Below are 23,205 nucleotides of genomic sequence, written 5' to 3' on the forward strand. Positions count from 1 at the left end.
GAAGGTCCCCACCTTGTAGAAAACTTCCTGTGTGGTCCCAGTTCCTAAGACTGCGTACCCCAGGGAGCCAAACCACTTCAGGCCGGTAGCATTAACCTCTCACCTGATCAAGACATTGGAGAGAATCATCCTCAATCACCTCAGCCCCCTTATGAATGCAGAGCTGGACCCTCTGCAGTTCGCCTGTCGTCCAGGCATTGGTGTGGAAGATGCTACCACCTACCTGATGCACAGGTCTCTTTCACACCTGGAGAACACGGGAAGCACACTGAGAATGATGTTTTTTGAGCTCTCCAGTGCGTTCAACACCATTCAGCCGGTCCTACCGAGAGGGAAACTGGAAGAGGCTGGAGTAAGGAACCACCTAGCCGCATGGATCATCGACTTCCTCACTGACAGACCACAATATGTGAGACTCCAGGACTGTACGTCTGATGTGGTAGCTTGCAGCACAGGGGCCCCACAAGGCACAGTGCTCTCCCCACTCCTCTTCTCCCTCTACACATCGGATTTCAAACATAATACAGACACCTGCCACCTCCAGAAGTTCTCTGATGACACCGCTATTATTGGACGAGTGACGGACGGGAACGACCTGGAGTACAGGGGAGTCATCACAGCCTTTGTTGACTGTTGTAGGCAAAACCTTCTCTACATCAACACCAGTAAGACAAAGGAAATGGTCATTGATTTTCGGAGGAATCCTCAACAAACCACTCAGGTGAACATCCAGGGTACAGACATTGAAATTGTGGAGAATTTTAAGTACCTGGGTGTTCACCTCAACAACAAACTAGACTGGTCCACAAACATAGATCCCCTGTACAAAAGGGGCCAGAGCCGCCTCTACCTACTGAGGAGTCTACGGTCCTTTGGAGTGTGCAGGACACTGCTGAGGACTTTTTACGACACTGTGGTGGCATCTACAGTGTTTTATGCAGTGCTCTGTTGGGGATGCGGGAGCACGGAGAGGGACAGGAACAGGCTGAATAAGCTGGTCAGGAGGGCCAGCTCTGTTCTGGGCTGTCCTCTGGACTCTGTGGAGGAAGTGGGAGAGCGGAGAATGCTGACCAGGATGATGTCCATCATGGACAGCACCTCCCACCCCCTGCATGAGTCTGTGGAGTCCCTCCGAAGCTCCTTTAGCAATAGACTGCGGCACCCTCATTGCAGGAAGGAGCGCTTCCGCAGATCCTTCCTCCCATCAGCTGTCAGGCTCTTTAACAAAAAAATGGCTGAGTGTTAAGACCTACCGTATGCATGCATGTATATTTATGTGTATGTATGTATATATTTGCTAAGCAACACGCTTATTTATTTATATATTTATTCATGTATTTATTTATTAACTTACTTATTACCTATCTATTTATGTCTAAAATGCCTTTCCTATTCCTGCATCCTCACCCTCTTGCTACTGTGACAACGAAATTTCCCGAATACGGGATGAATAAAGTTATCCAATCCAATCCAATCACCGCCCAACGTCTTTTCATGTTATCTCACCCCGAAGTTATTACACAGAAGGGATTGTGTGTTGTGCTAATGCAAGTTCAGAGTCCTGATGGCTGTGGGAAAATAACTGTCCCTAAGTCTATTTGTCCGTGCTTTGTGAGACCTGTGTGTCTGCCAGAGGGCAGAAGCTGGAACAGGTTGTGACCAGGGTGGTATGGGTGCCTAACAATGTTAACTCTGCTAAGGTAGCTAGGGCTGGCAATGTCATCCAGTGAGGGCAGAGAGCAACCGATGATCTTCTGGGCGGTGTTGATCACTCTCTGCATGGCTTTTCTGTCTACTGCCGTGCTTCCATCGTACCACACTGTGATGCAGTATGCCAGGATGCTCTCTACAGTGGCTCTATAGAAGGTTACCAGAAGCTTAGTTCCAAGTTGTTCCTTTTGAGTACCCTCAGGAAATTAAGTCGTTTCTGGGCCTTCTTCACCACTGCCGTGGTGTAGGTAGACCAGGAGAGCTTATCCGTGATCGTGATGTGGACCCCAAGGAATTTGAAGGACTGGACCCTGTCTACGCATACTCCCTTTATGAGTAGTGGGGCCAGATCTGTACTGCATTTGCGAAAGTCCAGGCTTATTTTTTTAGTTTTCGTGGTGTTTAGTGTGAGATTGTTCACCAAACACCACGAAGACAGTTTGTTGACCTCATCTCTGTAGGCAGACTCATCCCCCCTGAGATGAGTCCAACCACAGTGGTGTCATTGGCAAATATGATGATGGAACAGTTCGGTGCAGGCCCTTCTATCTACCTAGGGAGCTAACGATCGTCATTGTAATGGCGGTTTACATCCCACATCCCCTCGGTTTGACACATGTGATCTAACGGATGGCTGGGGGCAACTGGCCAACCCGTGGCGACTGGTCAACACTGTTGACAAGTTTGAACAAGCCCAGATCTGTTGCAATTAATAAATGAATTGGACATTAAAAAATGACTACCTTTGAGGCAAAAGTCAATGAATATGTTGACAAAGCTGCCAAAACATCTGCAGGCTATTCGCTCACTGTTATACTGTTACCATCATGGGCAGAGGACCCCAAAGCAAGGGAATGCACACAAGCTAGACTTGGAACTTTCTATTTATTGGAAACGTCCCAGAGGCGGGCAAAGGCACAGAGGGAGCAGCGTAGGTGAGTCGTTTAACATAGCGTGGAGATCGGTGGGCAAGGGGTCCGTAGAAAAGGTTCAGAGCGAAAGTACAATACATGTGGTCGAGATCGAGGTTGTGGTACGTGGTCCGTGGTCATGGGCGTGAGGGTCTTGGGAACAAAACAGGAGGTCGGAGATCAGGCAAGGAAAACAAGGAGATAGCGTGAGAAGGTATGGTGTACGTTTCGTCGACCGGACGTTTGGCCGAACGGACGTTTCACCACCGCGGGATTCGTACGCTCGCCCCGCCCCCGTATCGTGTGTGTAGATGTTTTTCAACCTCGCCCCGCGGGCCATATACGGCCCGTTAGGATTTTTAATCCGGCCCGCCGCCGGCGTTGTCCAAATTATAGTAAAAATCACTCATCACTCTCAATTTATTACTCTACCGTTCAGCGAACTGTCCGTCGGCAAAACATCTTTCGGCGAATCATCCGGGTACCAATCGAGACTAGTGAGGTTGGGAAGCCTTGTGATTAATGTTGACCCAAAGAATGTTGTTTCTTGTGGTGTCATGCTTTTTCTGTCACTTGCATTTATTATTTCCTGCTTTTAATGTTAACTGTGTGTGCACATCATACTTTCATCTCCCAATGAAAGTGCACAAGCAATGGCTACTACAACTAACACAACCCTCATGGCCAAAGATGCTTCTGAAAATTACATGCAGCCAATTGCTATACCAAAAGATCCAAAAGAGCAGTTATTGACATATAAATCCCTGACGTGATTGAATTCAAATCCGTTTCCAACAGCATGTGATAAACAACACAATACATATTTATTGACATATGATTTTGTAAAACCGGTAACTACTTTCCAGTTTGATCTGTGTAGGAGAAAACACAATCCAGGAATAAGATCTTCTGGAAATGGTAGGCATTATCAAAAACTACCACTCGATCTCTGTATCTCGAAATATTCAATGGATAGTTGTTTCAATAAAATTACCTGCTTTGAATTTTGTCATAAATGGTCTGATGTTTTCAAGTACAGAGAGAACTGGCGACCAAATAACAGATTGAGCAAATTTTAGCCATAACTACTGAATCGGAAAACATTGGCTGGAGGACAAATAGATCAAGGTTAAGGTATCAATCCAATTTTATTGACCATTACACGGATGAAGAAATTTGAATTATTTTATCATGGAGATAGCAACATACTGTAGTATATTGATACTAGAACTGTTTAGTTGCCTCAGGTTATACAAGTGTGTTTAACCACCGCCACCTAGTGTCCATTGTGTAATACAGCGTGACCCGGATGTTGACATGTTTTGGAGGTGGTCTGAGTGTTAGCATAAAGAAACTACACACGTGTGAAAGTTGGCTCCGCCGCCTATTGCTGTTATGGATATATTAACAGTTATATGAAGTGCAAAGTTATCACAGTGGCGACGAGGATGGGATCCCTTTCAAGCCAGTAGTGATTCCCAGTTTCAGTACACGGAAATTAAGGCATTACAAGGAGGTAACGGGACAATGCAAACTAGCATTAGCAGGAGTTGCTAAGCTAAAGTCGGCGGTGCATCATGGCCAGTTTCATCGGAAATCTCGGCGAATAAAAGGAAGGTCAAGAAGACTTCGAGTCCTACTTGGAGAGGTTTGAGCAATGGATGATCGTAAACCAAGTGGAGGAAGGTAAACGAGCCAACGTTTTCCTGTCTGTGATAGGTGCAGAAGCCTACGGACTGTTAAAAAACCTCTGCATACCAGATAAGCCAAGTAGCCTCTCGTATGATGTGCTAAGCGGAAAATTATCATCACATTACAAACCGAAACCGCTGGTGATGGCGGAGCAATTCAAATTTCAAAAAAGGAATCAGAAAGAAAACGAGTCTGTGTCAGATTATGTTGTGGCGTTAAAGCAGCTATCTACCCACTGTGAATTTGTTCTCCATTTAGATGAAGCAATGAGAGACAGATTCGTTGGTGGATTGAGAGTGGAGGCTATTCAGAGAAGATTACTCACGGAGCAAGATCTGACATTTAAAAAAACATGCGAACTGTCGTTATCCATGGAAATGGCATCAAAGAATACGTTGGAGTTCGCCAGCAAAATGAAAGGACCTGCCACAGTAAATAGGATTGACCAGAAGAAAACAAGCAAAAGGGTGTGGAAATACCAACCAGCCACCAGCGAATGGAAAAGTAAAATAACAAGTGAAAATTCCAGACCACAGAGAGCAGAAAGTAACCAACCCTGTTACCGATGTGGCGGTAACAACCACGAAGCTCAATTATGCCGTTATAAAACAGAGCCATGCCACAAGTGTTCAAAAGTAGCACACATAGCAAGGATGTGTAAAACTAAAAATAGGCAAGGACTCACAGTATGTAAAGGAAAATAAAAATGAGACAACAGGAAATGTTGATGATGAACTGTTTGGTCCATATCACTTGAATGCCGTGTATCCCACACATACTGTCGGAAATTGGAAGAAGGAAATGACAGTAAAGGTCAAATTAGAAGGAACTCCTCTAGAGATGCAACTTGACACAGGAGCTGCTGTAACACTTGTTTCTGAAATAGTGTATAAGAAGCATCTCTCTCATCTGCCATTGAAAGTAAGTAAAGTGCAGCTGTCAACCTTTTCCAGGGAGAACATTCCTTTGATGGGACAGTGACTGTTAAGGCAAAACATGGAAACCAGAGTGGTGATCTACCACCAGTGATCGTAAAAGGTGACAGACCAGCCCCCCTTGGCCGTAACTGGCTCACAAACTTCACTAGACTGGGCAAGCATTTTCTCAGTTATACCAGCAGGGGGCTGTAACAACGCAGATGTGGAGGCAGTGTTGCAGAGACACAAAGCAGTGTTTTCTGAGGAGCTAGGCACTATTCGTGATTTTAAGGCCAACATTACAGTAAAGCCAAATACCAAACCAGTCTTCAGGAAGGCCAGACCAGTGCCTTATGCATTAAAAAATGCATTTGAGAACGAGTTAAATTAGGGAATTTATAGTGAAATGAGCAAAATTCTGACTTCATGCAGGAGAAAGTAGAATACTTGGGGCATGTGATAGATAAGGAGGGACTGCACCCCACTGAGACAAAAGTTGCAGCCATCGTTAATGCAACCCAGCCTACAAACGTCACAGAGCTACGATCTTTCTTAGGACTATTAAACTATTATGGTCGGTTCATGAAAGACCTGTCGACGGTGCTGCGGCCACTACATCAACTGCTAAAGAAGGAAGTTGAGTGGAAATGGACTGTGCAGCAGCATTCAAAGATGCAAAAGAACAGTTAGTAAAAAACTCAGTAGTAGTTCACTATGACACCAAGAAACCCCTGAGATTAGCTTCAGATGCATCCCCTTATGGAATAGGGGCGGTCATGACTCACATAATGGAAAATGGGGATGAGAAACTGATCGCATTTGCGTCGCATACATTGACAGAGGCAGAAAGTAAATACAGTCAGATAGAGAAAGAGGCTTTGGCCGTAATTCTTGGCGTGAACAAATTTCATAAATATTTATATGGCCGCAAGTTCAGTTTAATAACTGACCACAAGCCCCTTCTTGCCATTTTGGGACCTGAAATCCCGACTTTAGCTGCTCTGCGAATGCAGCGCTGAGACTGATGGCTTATGACTACAGTATAGAGTACAGAGCGTCAGCAGAAAATGTCAATGCAGATGCGTTATCTAGACTGCCGGGGAAGGAAAAGGATAATACAGCGGAGGAAAACTGCATCTTCTATTTCTCAGTAGTGGATGAGCCAAGTCATAACAAGGACGAGAGACTGAAACCATACTTTTCCAAGAAAAATGAACTGTCTGTGGAACAAGGTTGCATATTGTGGGGAATTCGAGTTATCATTCCACCAGCACACCGAGAGCGACTACTGCATGATCTTCACCAAGGACACCCTGGAGGATGCAGGATGAAGGCCTTAGCCAGGAGCTACTTGTGGTGGCCGCAGCTGGACAGTGAAATAGAACATAAAGTACAACAATGTGAGGCATGTCAGAGTGTGAGGAAACTACCAGCAGGAGCACCTCTACACTGCTGGCAGTGGCCGACTAGAGTTTGGCAGCGAATACATATTGACTTTGCAGAGAAAGATCACCACCACTTTTTAGTATTAGTGGACAGTCATTCAAAATGGCTTGAGGTCATCGCCATGGCAACAACCACAGCAGCCAAAATGATTGAGGTGTTGCGGAACATCTTTTCTTCCTACGGTCTTCCTGAGGAGATTGTTTCTGACAACGGTCCTCAATTCACTTCGCAGGAGTACAAAACATTCCTGCTGAGCAACGGAATAAAACAGACTTACCAGCTTACCATCCCGCTTCCAATGGAGCTGCAGAGCGATCAGTATAGACAGTGAAAGCATCACTGCTGAAACAAGTACTCGAGGAAAAGAAACAACATGTCACAATAACAATGCAGCACAGGCTAGCTGACTTCCTGATGTCATACAGGAATACACCGCACAGTGTTACAGGTTGTGCACCAGCTGAACTGTTTCTCAAACGTCAAATCAGAACCAGGTTCAGCTTACTGAAACCAGATGTCGCTCGAGTGGTGGAAGCAAAACAACGGAAGCAGAAACACTACCATGATAAAACCGCCTCCAAGCTGAGACATCTGTCTGAGGTTGACTCAGTCCTGATCCGGAATTTCTGTGGAGGAAAGGAGAGGTGGACAAAAGGAACAGTGGAAAAGAGAATCGGACGAGTCACCTACCTGGTGTGGAATGGAGTGAGCCGACGCTCGATCCACATTGATCATCTGCTGTACAACCAACCGTCCAGACCAGAGACATTGGAGTTTCCGGATGAGCAGCTGGACGTCACAAACAACTACCCTGTGGTGGTTCACGCAGATGTTGGGGGGAAAGGCACACCTGGAGCAGTAGGTGTTAGCCCGTACTCATCTGAGGAGACACATGTAACACCTTCACCAGGCTCAGTGGCCTGTGACAAGACAGTTACACCTGCCAACCGAGCAGTCAGTTCCCCAGAGGTGCTTGGGCGCAGGTACCCAGTGAGAGGTAGAGCACCTCCTAAGCGACTGAATTTGTGATTGGTCAGTTGTGAGGAACGTTGTTCCTTAAATAAAAGAGTTCCTGTTCATACAAAAATGTGAAAAAGAGTTCCTGAGATTGGAATGTCAAAGACTGAAATATTGGGTCTAATGGTTGTGTTAGCAGTAATAATTAAGTTACAATTTGAGAAGTAAAGTTATAAAAAAAATTAATGAGGCAAAGATAATTTTTGAAGTTGAGTGTTAATTCTTAATAGGAACTTCATAGTTAAAGGGGGAGGAGTGTGGTATATTGCAGTGGCGGGCGGTGCATTTTCTAGTAGCGCCTTCAACGTATCAATCCAACCCTCAAAAACTATTTTATGGCTATAAAACCTCTACTGCAGCTACAGGTGCGACACATAAAAAATAATCAATAAATTATTAATTAATCATTTATTTATTATAAAATAATTTTACTCACCAAAAATCCTTTTTACACAATATCCATCCTCCTTTCTTTCTTCCTTCTTTCCTATCGCCATCGAAGCTAATGATGAAAGTCGAGCCTGTCCTGTCATATTTCCGGCATAGTCCGTTTTGAAAATAGCATTAAATCAACACAACAATATTCTATTTGCTTGTGGAGCTAAGTTAGCGCGCTGAAAGTGCCCCACACACCATTTTCCCGGCTGTAACAGGCTTGCTTGCTCCGGAGTTGACCGCCCTTTCTTAATGATGTCCATTTTTTTCCTGAAAAAGTCCGTCTGGAAAATAGCTTTGTGAGCAAACAGAATCTATTTGTTCTTGCTTCTGTCGGCCATAGTGGGTGGAGTTTGCGATCTCGGCTGCCTCGGTACTGCTTTGGCCCGCCTACTAGCCAATCATAGTTTGTGAAAGCAATGACCTGTCCCAGCCAGCAAAATGCTAACGCCTATGAAAAATCATTGTGGGGTTGCCAACTCGAAATCTGATTGGTTAAAAGCAACAGTCTAGTTTAATGCAGCAGAGCCCGCAAGAACTGATTGTGCAGGCTTTGAGGCAGATCTGATCTGGCAACAAATAATGGCTGAAATGTGATTGGTTAAATGCTTCAATATGAAAACACACATCTGGAAGCAGTGCAACCAGGGGAAAAAATAATGAAAGGAAGCTAACAGACCATTTGGAATAATAAGTATTGATGGACAAAATATAATATGATTCAGATATTTCTTAAGGGAGCAGAGAAGGCCTTGAAGGCCCTGACGGCCCGCCACTGGTATATTGATACTAGAACTGTTTAGTTGCCTCAGGTTATACAAGTGTGTTTAACCACCGCCACCTAGTGGCCATTGTGTAATACAGCGTGACGTTTTGGAGGTGGTCTGAGTGTTGGAATAAAGAAGCTTCACACTTGTGAAAGTTGGCTCCACCGTCTATTGCTGTTATGGATATATTAACAGTTATACAAAGTGCAAAGTCATCACACATACCCTCCTTTTATTTTATATTAAGAGTAGAAGCTCCTGCTTACAATCCTAGTATGTTGATGAAAATAAATTTGGTTGAAAGAAAACCTGAACTCGGGTGGCCTGGCGGCTTGAGTGGTAGCACATCGGCCTCACAGCTCTGGGGTCCTGGCTTCAAATCCAAATCGGTCCCCCTGTTTGGAGTTTGCATGTTCTCCCCGAGCCTGTGTGGGTTTTCTCCAGGTACTCTGGTTTCCTCCCACATTCCAAAGACATGCTTGGTAGGCTGATTGGACACTCTAAATTGCTCCTAGGAATGGGTGAGTGTGAATGGTTGCCCGTCTGCTTGTGCCCTGCAATCAGCTGGCAGCTGATACGGGGTGTACCCCGCTCTGGCCCGAAGTCAGCTAGGATAGGCTCCAGCACCCCCGTGACCCTAGCGAGGATAAAGCGGTTCAGAAAATTAATGAATGAATGAATGAATGAAAACCTCAACTCAAACCCGACATAAATGAATTGGCGTCTACTAAAGATCAAAACACCGTTAAAGTTTTTGATACGACTTCATTGGAGTCGTTTAAAGCACTAACATCTGCAGCTAGAGGCCATGGCAGTGGCGGGCGGTGCATTTTCTGGTAGCGCCTTCTACGTATCAATCCAACCCTCAAAAACTATTTTATGGCTATAAAACCTCTACTGCAGCTACAGCTGCGACACATGAAAAATAATCAATAAATTAATGCACAAAAATGGGGTAAAATCCACTTCCTAGCAGCATTTCATGATTAAATACAAATACTGGAGCTTTTCAGACATTAAAACCAGGCCAGGGGGTGATTTTCCCGGGAAAAGACAGCGATGAACGTCAACGCCGTACGGGCAAACATTGTCCGAAAATGGGGTAAAATCCAGCCGAAAACAGCATTTATTGATTAAATACAAATACTGGAGCTTTTTAGACATCAGAACCGGGCCCGGAGTATCATTTCCCCGGTAAAAAGACAGCGATGAACGTCGATACGTCCATACGTGAAATGACAAAAAATGCACTAAAATTAGGTAAAATCCACTTCCTAGCATCATTTATTGATTGAATACAAATACTGGAGTTTTTGAGACATTACAACCTGGACAGGGGGGTGATTTTTCCCGGGAAAAGACAGCGATAGACGTCAATGGTGAAACGCCAAAAATTAAACTGGGGTAAAATCCACTTCCTAGCAGCATTTTGTGATTAAATACAAACACTGGAGCTTAAATACAAACACTGGACCTTTTCAGATATCAGAACTTGGCCCACAATTGAAATATTATTTAGGAATATTTTACTCACCAAAAATCCTTCTTACACAATATCCATCCTCCTTTCTTTCTTCCTTCTTTTCTATCGCCATCGAAGCTAATGATGAAAGTCGAGCCTGTCCTGTCATATTTCCGGCATAGTCCGTTTTGAAAATAGCTTTAAATCAACACAACAATATACTATTTGCTTGTGGAGCTAAGTGAGTGGGCTGAAAGTGCCGCACACACCATTTTCCCGGCTGTAACAGGCTTGATAGCTTCGGAGTTGACCGCCCTTTCTTAATGATGTCCATTTTTTTTCTGGAAAAGTCCGTCTGGAAAATAGCTTTGTGAGCAAACAGAATCCATTTGTTTTTGCTTCTGTCGGCCATTGTGGGTGGAGTTTGCGATCTCGGCTGCCTCGGGTACTGCTTTGGCCCGCCTACTAGCCAATCATAGTTTGTGAAAGCAATGACATGTCCCAGCCAGCAAAATGCTAACGCCTATGAAAAATCATTGTGGGGTTGCCAACTCGAAATCTGATTGATTAAAAGCAACAGTCTAGTTTAATGCAGCAGAGCCCGCAAGAACTGATTGTGCAGGCTTTGAGGCAGATCTGATCTGGCAACAAATAATGGCTGAAATGTGATTGGTTAAATGCTTCAATATGAAAACACACATCTGGAAGCAGTGCAACCAGGGGGGAAAGCAATGAAAGGAAGCTAACAGACCATTTGGAATCATAAGTATTGATGGACAAAATATAATATGATTCAGATATTTCTTAGGCCAGCAGAGAAGGCCTTGAAGGCCCTGACGGCCCGCCACTGGGCTATGGTGATAATTTATGGTTGGCATACATGGCGGAAATGACTAAACTTTATCAAATAGGTGAATGTAATGCCTGCACAGCTGGAAGACCCATACCTTGTATGGCTCCAGGTCCGGTTGTATCGTGTGATTCACTAGAATGTTTGATAGAAATGCGTTGAGATGCTGTACCAACTCACTGTGAGTCGTTCCAAAATGTAGGGTCAAAATTAACAATCCAAAACCCTAATCAAATACCTACTCAAACTATGTCCGCGATATATTGGCCCGATAATTACAATAACACTGAATTCGGCAGAAAAAAAAATCCTCATACTCATGTCGTTTCTCTTGGTTTCTTTCCTCATTGTACTCAGGTTGTTGATGTAACAACGTGGCCCAATAATGAATCGTTATCAGCTACCCTGCATGTTGACATTGTTTAACCTAACCCTAATCCGCCTTACAAAAGCGATTGGCTTTAGACATGTTAATGGCTGAAAAAGGCAGTGATTGTTCTCTGTTTGGTGATCAATGTTGTACTTTGGAGCGGCCCGGCGGCATGAGTGGTTAGCGTGTCGCTCTCACAGCTCTGGGGTCCTGAGTTCAAATCCAGGTCGGTCCACCTGTGCGGAGTTTACATGTTCTCCTGCGTGGGTTTTCTCCAGGTACTCCGGTTTCCTCCCACATTCCAAAAACATTCATGGTAAGCTGATTGGACATTCTAAATTGCCCCTAGGTGAGTGTGAGTGTGAATGGTTGTCCGTCTCCTCGTGCCCTGCGATCGGCTGGCCACCGATTCAGGGTGTCCCCTGCATCTGGCCTGAAGTCAACTGGGATAGGCTCCATCACCCCCTATGACCCTAGTGAGGAAAGAGCGGTCCAGAAAATGATTGAATGACTTAATGTTGTACTTTCATTCCTCATAACAGAGCTCCGGATGGTAAAGTTACTGTTACTGTAAAGTTACTGTTGCTTTGAAATGACTTAAAGAATTGGCTGCACAAAAGAACGATCTGGTGTTGATTCTACAATTCTGATTGGTTTGTGGCTGATTTGGGGAAATGGAACAAAATATAGTTTCTGTAGTGGCTTCTCTTACTGCTTTATTCTTCTTGTTTTTACTTCTAGTTGCTGTATTGTTCCATGTGTGAAAGCTATGATTAGGAGATATATTTTTGGTATTAATCACACAAATGTTTCTGCTCCTGGATTACTGACTATGTAAGATCCTCCCATTATGTGCTCTCCTCCTGGATCTCCTTACATGGCCATTTTAATGTTGTTCTAATGCAGGGGTGGCCACCGGTCCTCGAGAGCCCCTATCCGGTCTGTTTTCCATATCTCCCTCTACCACACCTCAATCAAATGATCAACTCATCAGCAAGCTGTCCAGAAGCTTGATACCGATCCCGATTATTTGATTCAGAGGTGTTGTTGGAGGGAGATATGTAAAACAAATCGGATAGGGCCTCTCGAGGACCGGAGTTCGCCACCCCTGTTCTAATGGAAGATTATGAAATAGTGTCTGTGACCCATGGTTCATTTGCTTTGAATGTGGACTTTTATTGCTGATGGACCTTTGCGTGTGAGGCTGAGATAGCGGACCGATGGAGTAACAGGAAGAAGAACTGCAAGAAGAGCTTCAATTGCGGACAATCTGGTTGAAGACGATTTGATTGATTTGTATATTTTCTTTCTAGTTTTTGTTACAATAATCTAGTAGATTGTACGGTATGGTTTGTCTTTCTTGTGTACATCAAAATTGAGAATTTTTTTAAAGTACTGAGGGTTTTGATGTTTAAATTTTTACTTTATTTGTCTGTTAATTTTGGTACACAGCTTACTGTGTAAACCAGGGGTGGGCAAAGTTTTTGATTTGCGGGCCACAATGGGTTCTAACATTCGACAAAAGGGCCAGGAGCAGATGGATGGATTGCTGTGGTAACCCCACCTCATTGGAGAAAAAAAATACACATCTTGAGATATGGAGAAAACGTGTGCTTTAATTTCAAATGAAAATGAAGAGAAGCATTACAACAAAACAGCATGAATGATTATAGGCCTGTTGCTCTCACGCCTGTGATCATGAAGTGCTTTGAAAAGTTGATAGCACGCCATATCAGGAATACAATCTCTCCCTCAGCTGACCCTCACCAGTTTGCTTATAGAGCTAACAGGTCCACTGAGGATGCTATCACCATTGCCTACATACAGCATTGAGCCACCTGGAACACCATGGGAATTACGTGAGGATGCTTTTCATTGACTATAGCTCAGCCTTCAACACCATGAAACCGGACATTCTGACTAACAAACTCTCCCACCTCGGACTATCCTCCTCCATCTGCTGTTGGATAAAGAACTTCCTAACCAACCGACCACAAACTGTTAGACTTGGTTCCCACCTTTCTTCCTCCATTACACTGAGCACTGGCTCCCTTCAAGGCTGTGTACTGAGTCCTCTTCTGTACTCCCTGTACACTTATGACTGTATACCAACCCACCAGTCCAACTACATCATCAAATTTGCTGATGACACCACTGTGGTCGGACTCATCTCAGAAGGGGATGAGGCGGCCTATAGAGACGAGGTCAACAAACTGTCTTCGTGGTGCTCGATGAACAACCTCACACTGAACAACACAAAAACTAAAGAAATAATCCTGGACTTCCGCAAACAGAGCACAGATCTGGCCCCACTCCTCATAAATGGAGTTCGTGTAGACAGGGTCCAGTCCTTTAAATTCCTGGGGGTCCACGTCACGGACAAGCTCTCCTGGTCCACAAACACCACGGCAGTAGTGAAGAAGGCCCAGAAACGACTCCATTTCCTGAGGGTACTCAAGAGGAACAACTTGGACACTAAGCTTCTGGTAACCTTCTATAAAGTCCCTGTGGAGAGCATCCTGGCATACGGCATCACAGTGTGGTACGCTGGAAGCACGGCAGCAGACAAAAAGGCCATGCAGAGAGTGATCAACACTGCCCAGAGGATCGTCGGCTGCTCTCTGCCCTCACTGGAAGATATTGCCAGCCCTCGTTACCTCAGCAGAGCCGGGAACATTGTTGGGGACCCGGACCACCCTGGTCACGACCTGTTCCAGCTGCTTCCCTCTGGCAGGCGCTACCGGTCTCACAAGGCACGGACAAAGAGGCTTAAGGACTTCTTCTTTCCCACAGCCATCAGGACTCTAAATTGCAGTAGCACGACACACAATCCCCTCTGTGTAACAACTTCGGGGTGAGGAAAGATGAAGGACGTTGGGCAGCGATCTGCCTCCTGCTGGCTGACTAGGTAAGTAGGCAGACAGTGGGAGGTAAGTGATCCATTTTATTCTTGTTGGCATCGGTGAGGCAAACCTTTCGCAGTCGCCGGGAGTTGGTTGCGCTCGGGAGGTGATGCGATGTATCCATCACGGCAGAATGCCAGCAAGTCTGAAACTATCACTTGGTTGGGCTCTTGCCTGAGAAAAGTGCACTTTGTGGAGAAGCACCTTCAATTTCGTCATACGCAGCTGGGTATGATGACAATTAGGCTTTTGTCTAGTCAATGATGATGACAAGCCTAAGTCTGATTTTATTTTATTGATTTTTAAATATCTGACTTTGGAATGAGTCTTAAAACACTGAAAATCCAATGAATAAAATGTGCCTTTTTTAAATGACTAACCATTTCTATTTTAAAACACGGAAAGTTCTGTTATCCTTCAGGATATCACCATCACTCTCCTCCTGGCTTTTCTTTTTTTCTTCCAAAAACGATAGGAGATGCAGATGTACTTGTCCTGCTTCTTCTATTCAATGTGCGTCCTCGGTGCCAAAAGACAACAACGACCAGTGCAACGATGAAACTGTGGCACCAAGTCACTCTGTGGAGTAGAATTAGATTTGATCAGCACGGACTGTTTATTTGGAGAACGTGCCCATCACAGAGACACTTTCAATTTTAATGGGAACAGTGTTGTTGGTCTTTTTTGGCCAGCGCATCAAAGTCTGGATTTAGTTTTGGGATCTGTGGCTGACTTTGTTGATGTTCATAATGCTGAAGGTATGTTCACACACGTAGGTCGAACCGAACAACAGCAGCATCTTCTGCGCTGTCCGTCGAAGCCTTGGAAACGCCGCTTTCTTGAATGAAGTATAGAAGTCATTTAGTTTCAGAGAGTTGAACTTCTTTAAGACAGAATCGGGCTGAGGGTCGATCAGTTCGAGCTGCTGCTCCAACATAGCGCCGTCATGCGGAAGCCAGTGGCAGTAGCTGTCCACTCTTATTTGTTTTTCGTGTTTTACAGCCCTTCTATCTTTTTTCAATTACATTTTAATATTTCTTAATACATTCCTTTTTACTTTACCTTGTACTTTATACTTGTTGGAGTAATCATTATTATAAATGTGTTTGCAATGCTTATTTAGGAATAGAAAGCCTTATTATAAACATGCTTACTATATTAATCAATATATTTGCTTATTAGGAATAGTAATGCTCATCCTGAATGTGTAACAATATTAAACAATATATATATATGTGTTGAACGCTGTGCTTTTATGTTAGAGTTATTGGCATTAATAAAAGCCATTTTAATGCATGCCTTGCTAAAGTAAGAGCTGTGGTTCACATCAAGAGGACAGGGAGAGGTCTCAAAACAAGCGCTCTTGGGAACCTTGGACTGTTTTGGGAAGCACCCCTTCACTGAAGGGTTCGGATCGAAACTCGCTTGGGAAGATTCGACAGGTCCTACAATTGTTTTGATAACTGTACAAAATTGTTGTGAGACTCTACGAATGTTTAGACTTCTGTGGGGCATGGCGTGAAAATCTTATGATTAAATTAGCGAAACGGACTTCGAGTTGTTAGAATGATCTTGGCCGGAGACGCGGATGGATGTATTCTCTCTTGCAAGAATTAAATGTAGATGTGACTACAGATGCCTTTTTATTGAAAGCTGAATACGGAAAAACCTAAGGATAAACCTACAATTGGATGAACCTAACAATACTTTTTACTTTAATGTTTTTACAACTTTCTTTGTTCTGTTAGCTTGGCTTCTTTCTGCCACTTCTTTTTTGGAACCATTCAGCCATGCCTATGCTGTCATATAGAGATAAGGTAGTGGTGGACCGTCAGGGCTTGCAAGGCCTTCTCTGCTGGCCTAAAAAAAATATCAGAATCACAGACTGATGTTAATTATGTTTTGTCCATGAATACTTATTAAATAATTCCAAATTGTCTGTCAGCTTTCTTTCACTGCTTTTCCCCTGGTTGCACGGCTTCCAGATGTGTGTTTTCATATTTAAGCATCTAACTGTTGGGGTTATTTTGGGATATTATTATATATGTGAATATTAATCATTATATGTATATGAGCTTGATTTCAATTTGGGACCGAGCAAGCTCGAGGTCACTCAGGCAGCTGGCTCCGAGGACATTTAATTGTTTTTAGGACTATTGACCTGACAGATCACCAAGTTCCGGGCCGAGGACTGTTGATCTGAGTTCGCAATGAAGATCTGTGAAGGACTCTTAAATTGCTTTGACTTGGATTCCGGCAGATGGCGATAATCGAATCAACTTCCGCTCGTTTCACCTTGTATGGAAATGATTATGCTTACTTGTGCAAATTCTTACGCAGTTGTTTTTGGTTTCCGACCTGATATGCAATTGTTGTGGCAGTTGTTTTTTTTTACCTTAATTGTGTTATTCGGTTAGCTTATGCAATTGTTTGAATCAGATAACCTTAGGTGTTTTGATTTTGCGCGACTAAATGAACAGAGGAGGATGCCTTTCTTCAGAATGTCACGGTGGCGAGGACGAGCCAGGACTGATTCTCACTTGCAAGTTAACGCTGGAGATGTGCCCGATGCCTTCCTTGTATTGTTTTATATTATATTAAAGTATACCTATTAATAAACCTATCACTAACCAATCACATTTCAGCCATTATTTGTTGCCAGGGTCAGAAATGTGCCTTGAGGCCTTCACAATCAGTTCTGAAGGCTCTGCTGAATAAAACAAGCGTCGATAAAACTGTTGCTTTAACCAATCAGATTTTGAGTTGGCGACACCAAGGTGCAGGGATACGTCATCGCTTTCACCAACTATGATTGGCTAGTGATAGAGTGGACTAGCCAGAGCTACCAAACTGTATCTGGAGCGAGCGTGACAAGCAAATATATTGTTGTGTTGATTTAATAGCAGTTTTGTCAACCCGCAATGGCTGAAGGAGGAGAAGAAATGGATTTGTTTGCAGATTTACTGTCAAAGCCATTTTCAAGACGGACTTTTCAAGAAAAACTGGACATCATTAAGAAAGGTCGGACAACTCCGAAGCTAGCAGGCCTGTCACAACTGGGAACAGCCCTATAAAAACTTACTATGCCAGAAATACGACAGGCCAGGCTCGACTTTCAGCATTAACTTTGATGGCAATAGAAAAGGAGGAAAGAAAGGAGAAGGGATTTTGTGTCCAGATAAAAATGATTTTTGGTGATTAAAATATGGCTATATTCCTAAATAATATTTCAATTGTATGAGGTTATTGTTGATGCTTTTTTTGTGTTGCAGCTGTAACTTTTATAGCCATAAAATAGTTTTTGAGGGTTGGATTGATTCAGACATAGCACTGAAGGTGTCAGATTGAAATTCATGGCCCGCCACTGAGATAAGGTGAGAAGCTTTGTCATCCGGGAGGGGCTCGGAGTAGAGCCCCTGCTCCTCCGGACAGAGAGGAGCCAGCAGTGTTGGCTCGTGCATCTGATCAGGATGCCCCCTGGATGCCTCCCTCGGGAGGTGTTCCGGGCATGTCCAATAGGAGGAGGCCAAGGGTCTGACCTCGGACACGCTGGGGAGACCATGTCTCCCGGATGGCCCGGGAACGCCTTGGGATACTACTCCTGGAAGAGCTGGATGAAGTGGCTAGGGAGAGGGAATTCTGGGCCTCCCTACTGAAGCTGCTGGCCCGTGACCCGACTTCGGATAAAGCGGGAGAAGATGAGATTAATTTTTAATTACATTACATATATGGAACAAGAAAATATGAATGCAAATACATAAATGACGTTATCAGATACAATAGGATAAAATCAGTGTCAGTGGAGTCTGTCAACTATGTTTCCTGCATGGATTATTCAAGTCCACCAGGTGTAACTATTCAGCAACATAGTGTCAACGCAGTGTCACTGTCGAAACAATATGTGATGCCTCATCTACCCGTCACTAGTCCTTCGGTCGGACCTCCGTTGCCAACAATGGCGGAGTTGCCTTACTGCTGGTACCCTTAAGGCGCGGGGCATATGGGATACGTTAAGTAGTAATATAGTCATTTCGCCAACCTGAGCTCAACGACGGACCTAAATTGATGTTGCACAAGAACGATGGAAAGATGGCGGCTGCCTTGTTGCAGATGACTTGTACGTACAGAGGATTGTTAGCAATAAGGGTGACTGGTATCAGGACCCTTATACCAGGACTGGTACCGGTTCAGTTTCGGGCGTTCTCCGTGCGGAAAGAACCGAAGTTGGAGGACAACCCTTACTACTTTAAGTACCAGGAAAAGATACAGAAAATGTGCAGGTCAGTTGCCTGGTTACTCTCTTTTACACGTGAAGGATAGGGAAAACGTAAACAATTCAAACGTATATTTAGAAAAGGAAAGGGAAAAACATATTTCCTGATGGGATGAACGACTTCCTTTGTGACGTTTTATGAACTCATTTGCATTGTCTGTTTAGGGTCCTCAACAGCAGGTAATGAGAAAATATATTAGTAGGAACATTTTTAATTCTATAATCACTCAAATTTCAATTCCTCGTCGTGTTTGTATAGTGCAACTGCGGTCAAGCCAGCGGACGTTCGTAATTTTCGTGTTCAAATAAGCAGACCCTCAAAATAGCTCGCCTGCGTAATACAAGCACTACGGCAAATCAGTGGCGGTCGGTGCATTTTCTCGTAGCGCCTTCAACGTATCAATCCAACCTTCAAAAACTATTTCATGGCTATAAAACCTCTACTGCAGCTAGAGCTGCGACACATAAAAATAATCAATAAATCAATGCACAAAAATGGGGTAAAATCCACTTCCTAGCAGCATTTCATGATTAAATACAATTACTGGAGCTTTTCACACATTAAAACCAGGCCAGGGAGGCGATTTTCCCGGGAAAAGACAGCGATAAACGTCAATGGCGTACGGGCAAACATTGCCCGAAAATGGGGTAAAATCCATCCGAAAACAGCATTTATTGATTAAATACAAAAACTGGAGCTTTTTAGACATCAGAACCAGGCCCGGAGTATCATTCCCCCGGTAAATAGACAGCGATGAACGTCGATACGTCCATACGTGAAATGACAAAAAATGCACTAAAATTAGGTCAAATCCACTTCCTAGCAGCATTTATTGACTGAATACAAATACTGGAGCTTTTGAGACATTACAACCAGGCCAGAGGGGTGATTTCCTCGGGAAAAGACAGCGATGGACGTCAATGGCGAAATGGCAAAAATTAAACTGGGATAAAATCCACATCCTAGCAGCATTTAGTGATTAAATACAAACACTGGAGCTTAAATACAAACACTGGAGCTTTTCAGATATGAGAACCGGGCCCACAATTGAAATACAGTGGTACCTCGAGATACGAGCTTAATCCGTTCCGGAACTGAGCTCGTATGACGAGATTCTCGTAACTCGAGCGGACGTTTTCCATTGAAATGAATGGAAAACAAATTAATTCGTTCCAGCCCTCTGAAAAAACACCCAAAACAGGATATTGGATTGGAAAAAATGTTTTATTTCTTCTAATTTGCCATCTATTAACAAAGTAACACATAACTAGTGGTTTAATAGTAATAAAATGTGTTTAATCTAACTAAAATTGGGCAGATTTCGCCGACGGGAGACATAGACGTTTGGCGGCGTGGGGGGGTGGGGTTCGTTTTTTTTCCACGACAACGCACTCGTAAACGGAACAAACAAATTTAAATTAACTTGGATTAATATATACAGACACTCAAACATACGTTTAATGTAACTTTACACAAAACTGAATTCTAATTTTGTTGTAATCTTTTGTTACCTTCGTTTTCCGGGTTGGCGGTTTGCCACGCCTCCACCCTCATGTTCGCTATCGATGGACTGTTTGCTGTTGTATTGCCTTCAAAATATTCCCAAAATGATGCACACAAATGTCCTCACAATAGGATAACGCACGACCACTTGCCAACGAGAAATTTTTAAAGAACGATCGCGGGAGCTTCTTTCCTTAGAAAGAATAACAGGAAATACAATAGTTGAGCTTACCCACGTATTGATTGTGGGTAATGAAGTTTTATTCTGAGAAAGGTTGCCATTGCCTATGGGTGTTGTGTGCACGAGTATACTTCATTACCCAGAAAGCCCTCTTTTTGCCCGCGCATGCAATGTTGTGCGTTTCCTGGTCTTAGGAGAAACTCGTCTGAATTAATCGTTCCGTGCTCGTAAATATTGTTATACACGAAAGATATGCAAAAAAGACCTGGCTGGGTCGCATCACGAAATTTTGATCGCATGACGGGCGAATTATTCGATCAAAATTTCCGCCGTAAGACGAGAATTTTGTATGACGAGCGGTCGTATGACGAGGTACCACTGTATTATTTAGGAATATAGCCATATTTTACTCACCAAAAATCCTTTTTAGCTGTACACAATATCCATCCTCCTTTCTTTCTTCCTTCTTTCCTATCGCCATCGGCTAATGATGAAAGTCGAGCCTGTCCTGTCATATTTCTGGCATAGTCCGTTTTGAAAATGGCTTTAAATCAAAACAACAATATACTATTTGCTTGTGGAGCTAAGTTAGCGCACTGAAAGTGCCACACACACCATTTTCCCGGCTGTAACAGGCTTGCTAGCTTCGGAGTTGATCGCCCTTTCTTAATGATGTCCATTTTTTTCTGGAAAAGTCCATCTGGAAAATAGCTTTGTGAGAGAAATCTGCAACTGAATCCATTTGTTTTTGCCACTGTCGGCCATTGTGGGTGGAGTTTGCGATCTCTGGCTGCTTTGGCCCGCCTACTAGCCAATCATAGTTGCTGAAAGCAATGTCCCAGCCAGCAAAATGCCAACGCCTATGAAAAATCATTGTGGGGTTGCCAATTCGAAATCTGATTGGTTAAAAGCAACAGTCTTGTTTAATGCAGCAGACCCCGCAGAACTGATTTTGAAGGCTTTGAGGCAGATCTGATCTGGCAACAAATAATGGCTGAAATGTGATTGGTTAAATGCTTCAATATGAAAACACATCTGGAAGCAGTGCAACCAGGGGGGAAAGCAATGAAAGGAAGCCAACAGACCATTTGGAATAATAAGTATTGATGGACAAAATATAATATGATTCAGATATTTCTTAGGCCAGCAGAGAAGGCCTTGAAGGCTCTGACGGCCCGCCACTGCGGCAAATCCTTTCAAAATAGACGAGTGGGGAAGCAGTTGACTTCTGAGTCGGGTCGCCTTTATACCCGCAAAAATTGCGGTTTTAAACACCCCAAAAATACTGTCAAGAGTCAAACAAACAACAGCATAGAACTCGAGCATTGTCAAAATTTAAAATCGCGGGCGGCCCGATGGGTTGAGTGGTTAGCGCAGGGGTAGGGAACCTATGGCTCGGGAGCCATATGTGGCTCTTTTGATGGGTGCATATGGCTCTCCGTAACCTGTGAGCTAAAAATATGGAAACCGTAAGTGAGAGTTGATTCCCAAATGCACCAATAGGAGACCTTTTCTACTTTAAAAGTGGTGAAATGAATTTTAAAAATGCACATATTTTCATGTATGTTTACTTTTAAATTCTGTGTATGGCTCTCAAGGCATAATATTTGAAAGTAGGAATTGTTTATGGCTCTCTCTGTCGAAAAGGTTCCCGACCCCTGGGTTAGCGCGTCGTCGGCCTCACAGTGGGAGACCTGGTTCAAATTCAGGTCGGTCCACCTGTGTAGAGTTTGCTTGTTCTCCCCGGGCCTGTGTGGGTTTCCTCCCACATTCCAAAAACATGCATGGTAGGCTGATTGGACACTCCAACTTGCCCCTAGGTATGATTGTGAGCATGAATGGTTGTTTGTCTCCTTGTGCCCTGTGATCGGCCAGCCAACGGTTCAGGGTGTCCCCCGCCTCTGGCCCGAAGTCAGCTGGGATAGGCTCCAGCATCCCCCCACAACCCTAATGAGGATAAAGCGGTTCAGAAAATGAGACATTAAATCGCACAATTAAAAAACACTTCTATCCACAAATTCAATATCATGTGAATCCCCCTGAATGGCAATCCTGTTTGATTACCATATTTGCTCGCATATAAGCCACACCCTGAAAGTTGCCTTTAAATTTTTGAATTTTACAATTTGTCGCGTAGAAGCCGTCCCCTGATTTTCACCTCCATATTCATGGTTTTAATAGGGAGTACAAATGTGTTACTTTGAAGGGAAAATCTTAAGAAAAATCATCACAAGTGGTATTTCTGAGATACTGTATGAATCAAAAGCACATTATTAGGATCAATATCATAAGGAAGTTAAAATGCCTGTCTTTGTAAATGCAAAATATCAAATTATTCAATTTGAAAAAAGAAAAAGGTCTATCTTGATGAGGATCTGATGCTTTCTAACTAGAGAAATCACAATTGCTTTTTAGAAATTTAAAATGTTGTGGCAGCCATATTGCTTTTAATGTCAAAATATCTAAATTCTTTCAATGGTTCATATTACTCCAATAGTTGTCACTTTCAACAAGAAATAAAACGAAAAAAAATCAAGGTGGCATTTTTTGCGTCTTATGCAAGATACATTTTTTTCATGAATTTCATTCATCGACTTCAACATAATTTTTGTTTAGCGTTTTATCTGTTTATCTTTTCTCTATTTTGAAATAAATTACCGTATTGGCATTCGCTTGCGTCGTGACGGCACACGCATGGGTGCCATTTTGAAGTGACGGAATCATGTCGCGTCATCGTGTCACGGCGCCGTCAAAGTGCAGTTTTTTT

The 23,205-nt window shown here is 43.5% G+C and overlaps 1 protein-coding gene across 5 annotated transcripts in view; it reads left to right on the forward strand.

The window, feature by feature from the left end:
- The first annotated feature begins 17,896 nt into the window (after positions 1-17,896).
- Positions 17,897-23,205, forward strand: part of atpaf1 (ATP synthase mitochondrial F1 complex assembly factor 1) — a 30,645-nt gene continuing 25,336 nt past the window's right edge. For 2 of the 5 annotated variants that reach the window (XM_077594632.1, XM_077594631.1), the window contains exon 1: positions 17,908-18,760. In XM_077594632.1, the coding sequence (XP_077450758.1) occupies positions 18,546-18,760 (215 nt within the window). In that variant the 5' untranslated portion in view covers positions 17,908-18,545. Of the gene's footprint in view, positions 18,761-23,205 lie in introns of all 5 variants that reach the window. The other 3 variants (XM_077594634.1, XM_077594633.1, XM_077594630.1) reach the window with 3 other exon arrangements.

The sequence above is a fragment of the Stigmatopora argus genome, chromosome 24, assembly GCF_051989625.1.
Source record: "Stigmatopora argus isolate UIUO_Sarg chromosome 24, RoL_Sarg_1.0, whole genome shotgun sequence".
Lineage (NCBI taxonomy): Eukaryota > Metazoa > Chordata > Actinopteri > Syngnathiformes > Syngnathidae > Stigmatopora > Stigmatopora argus.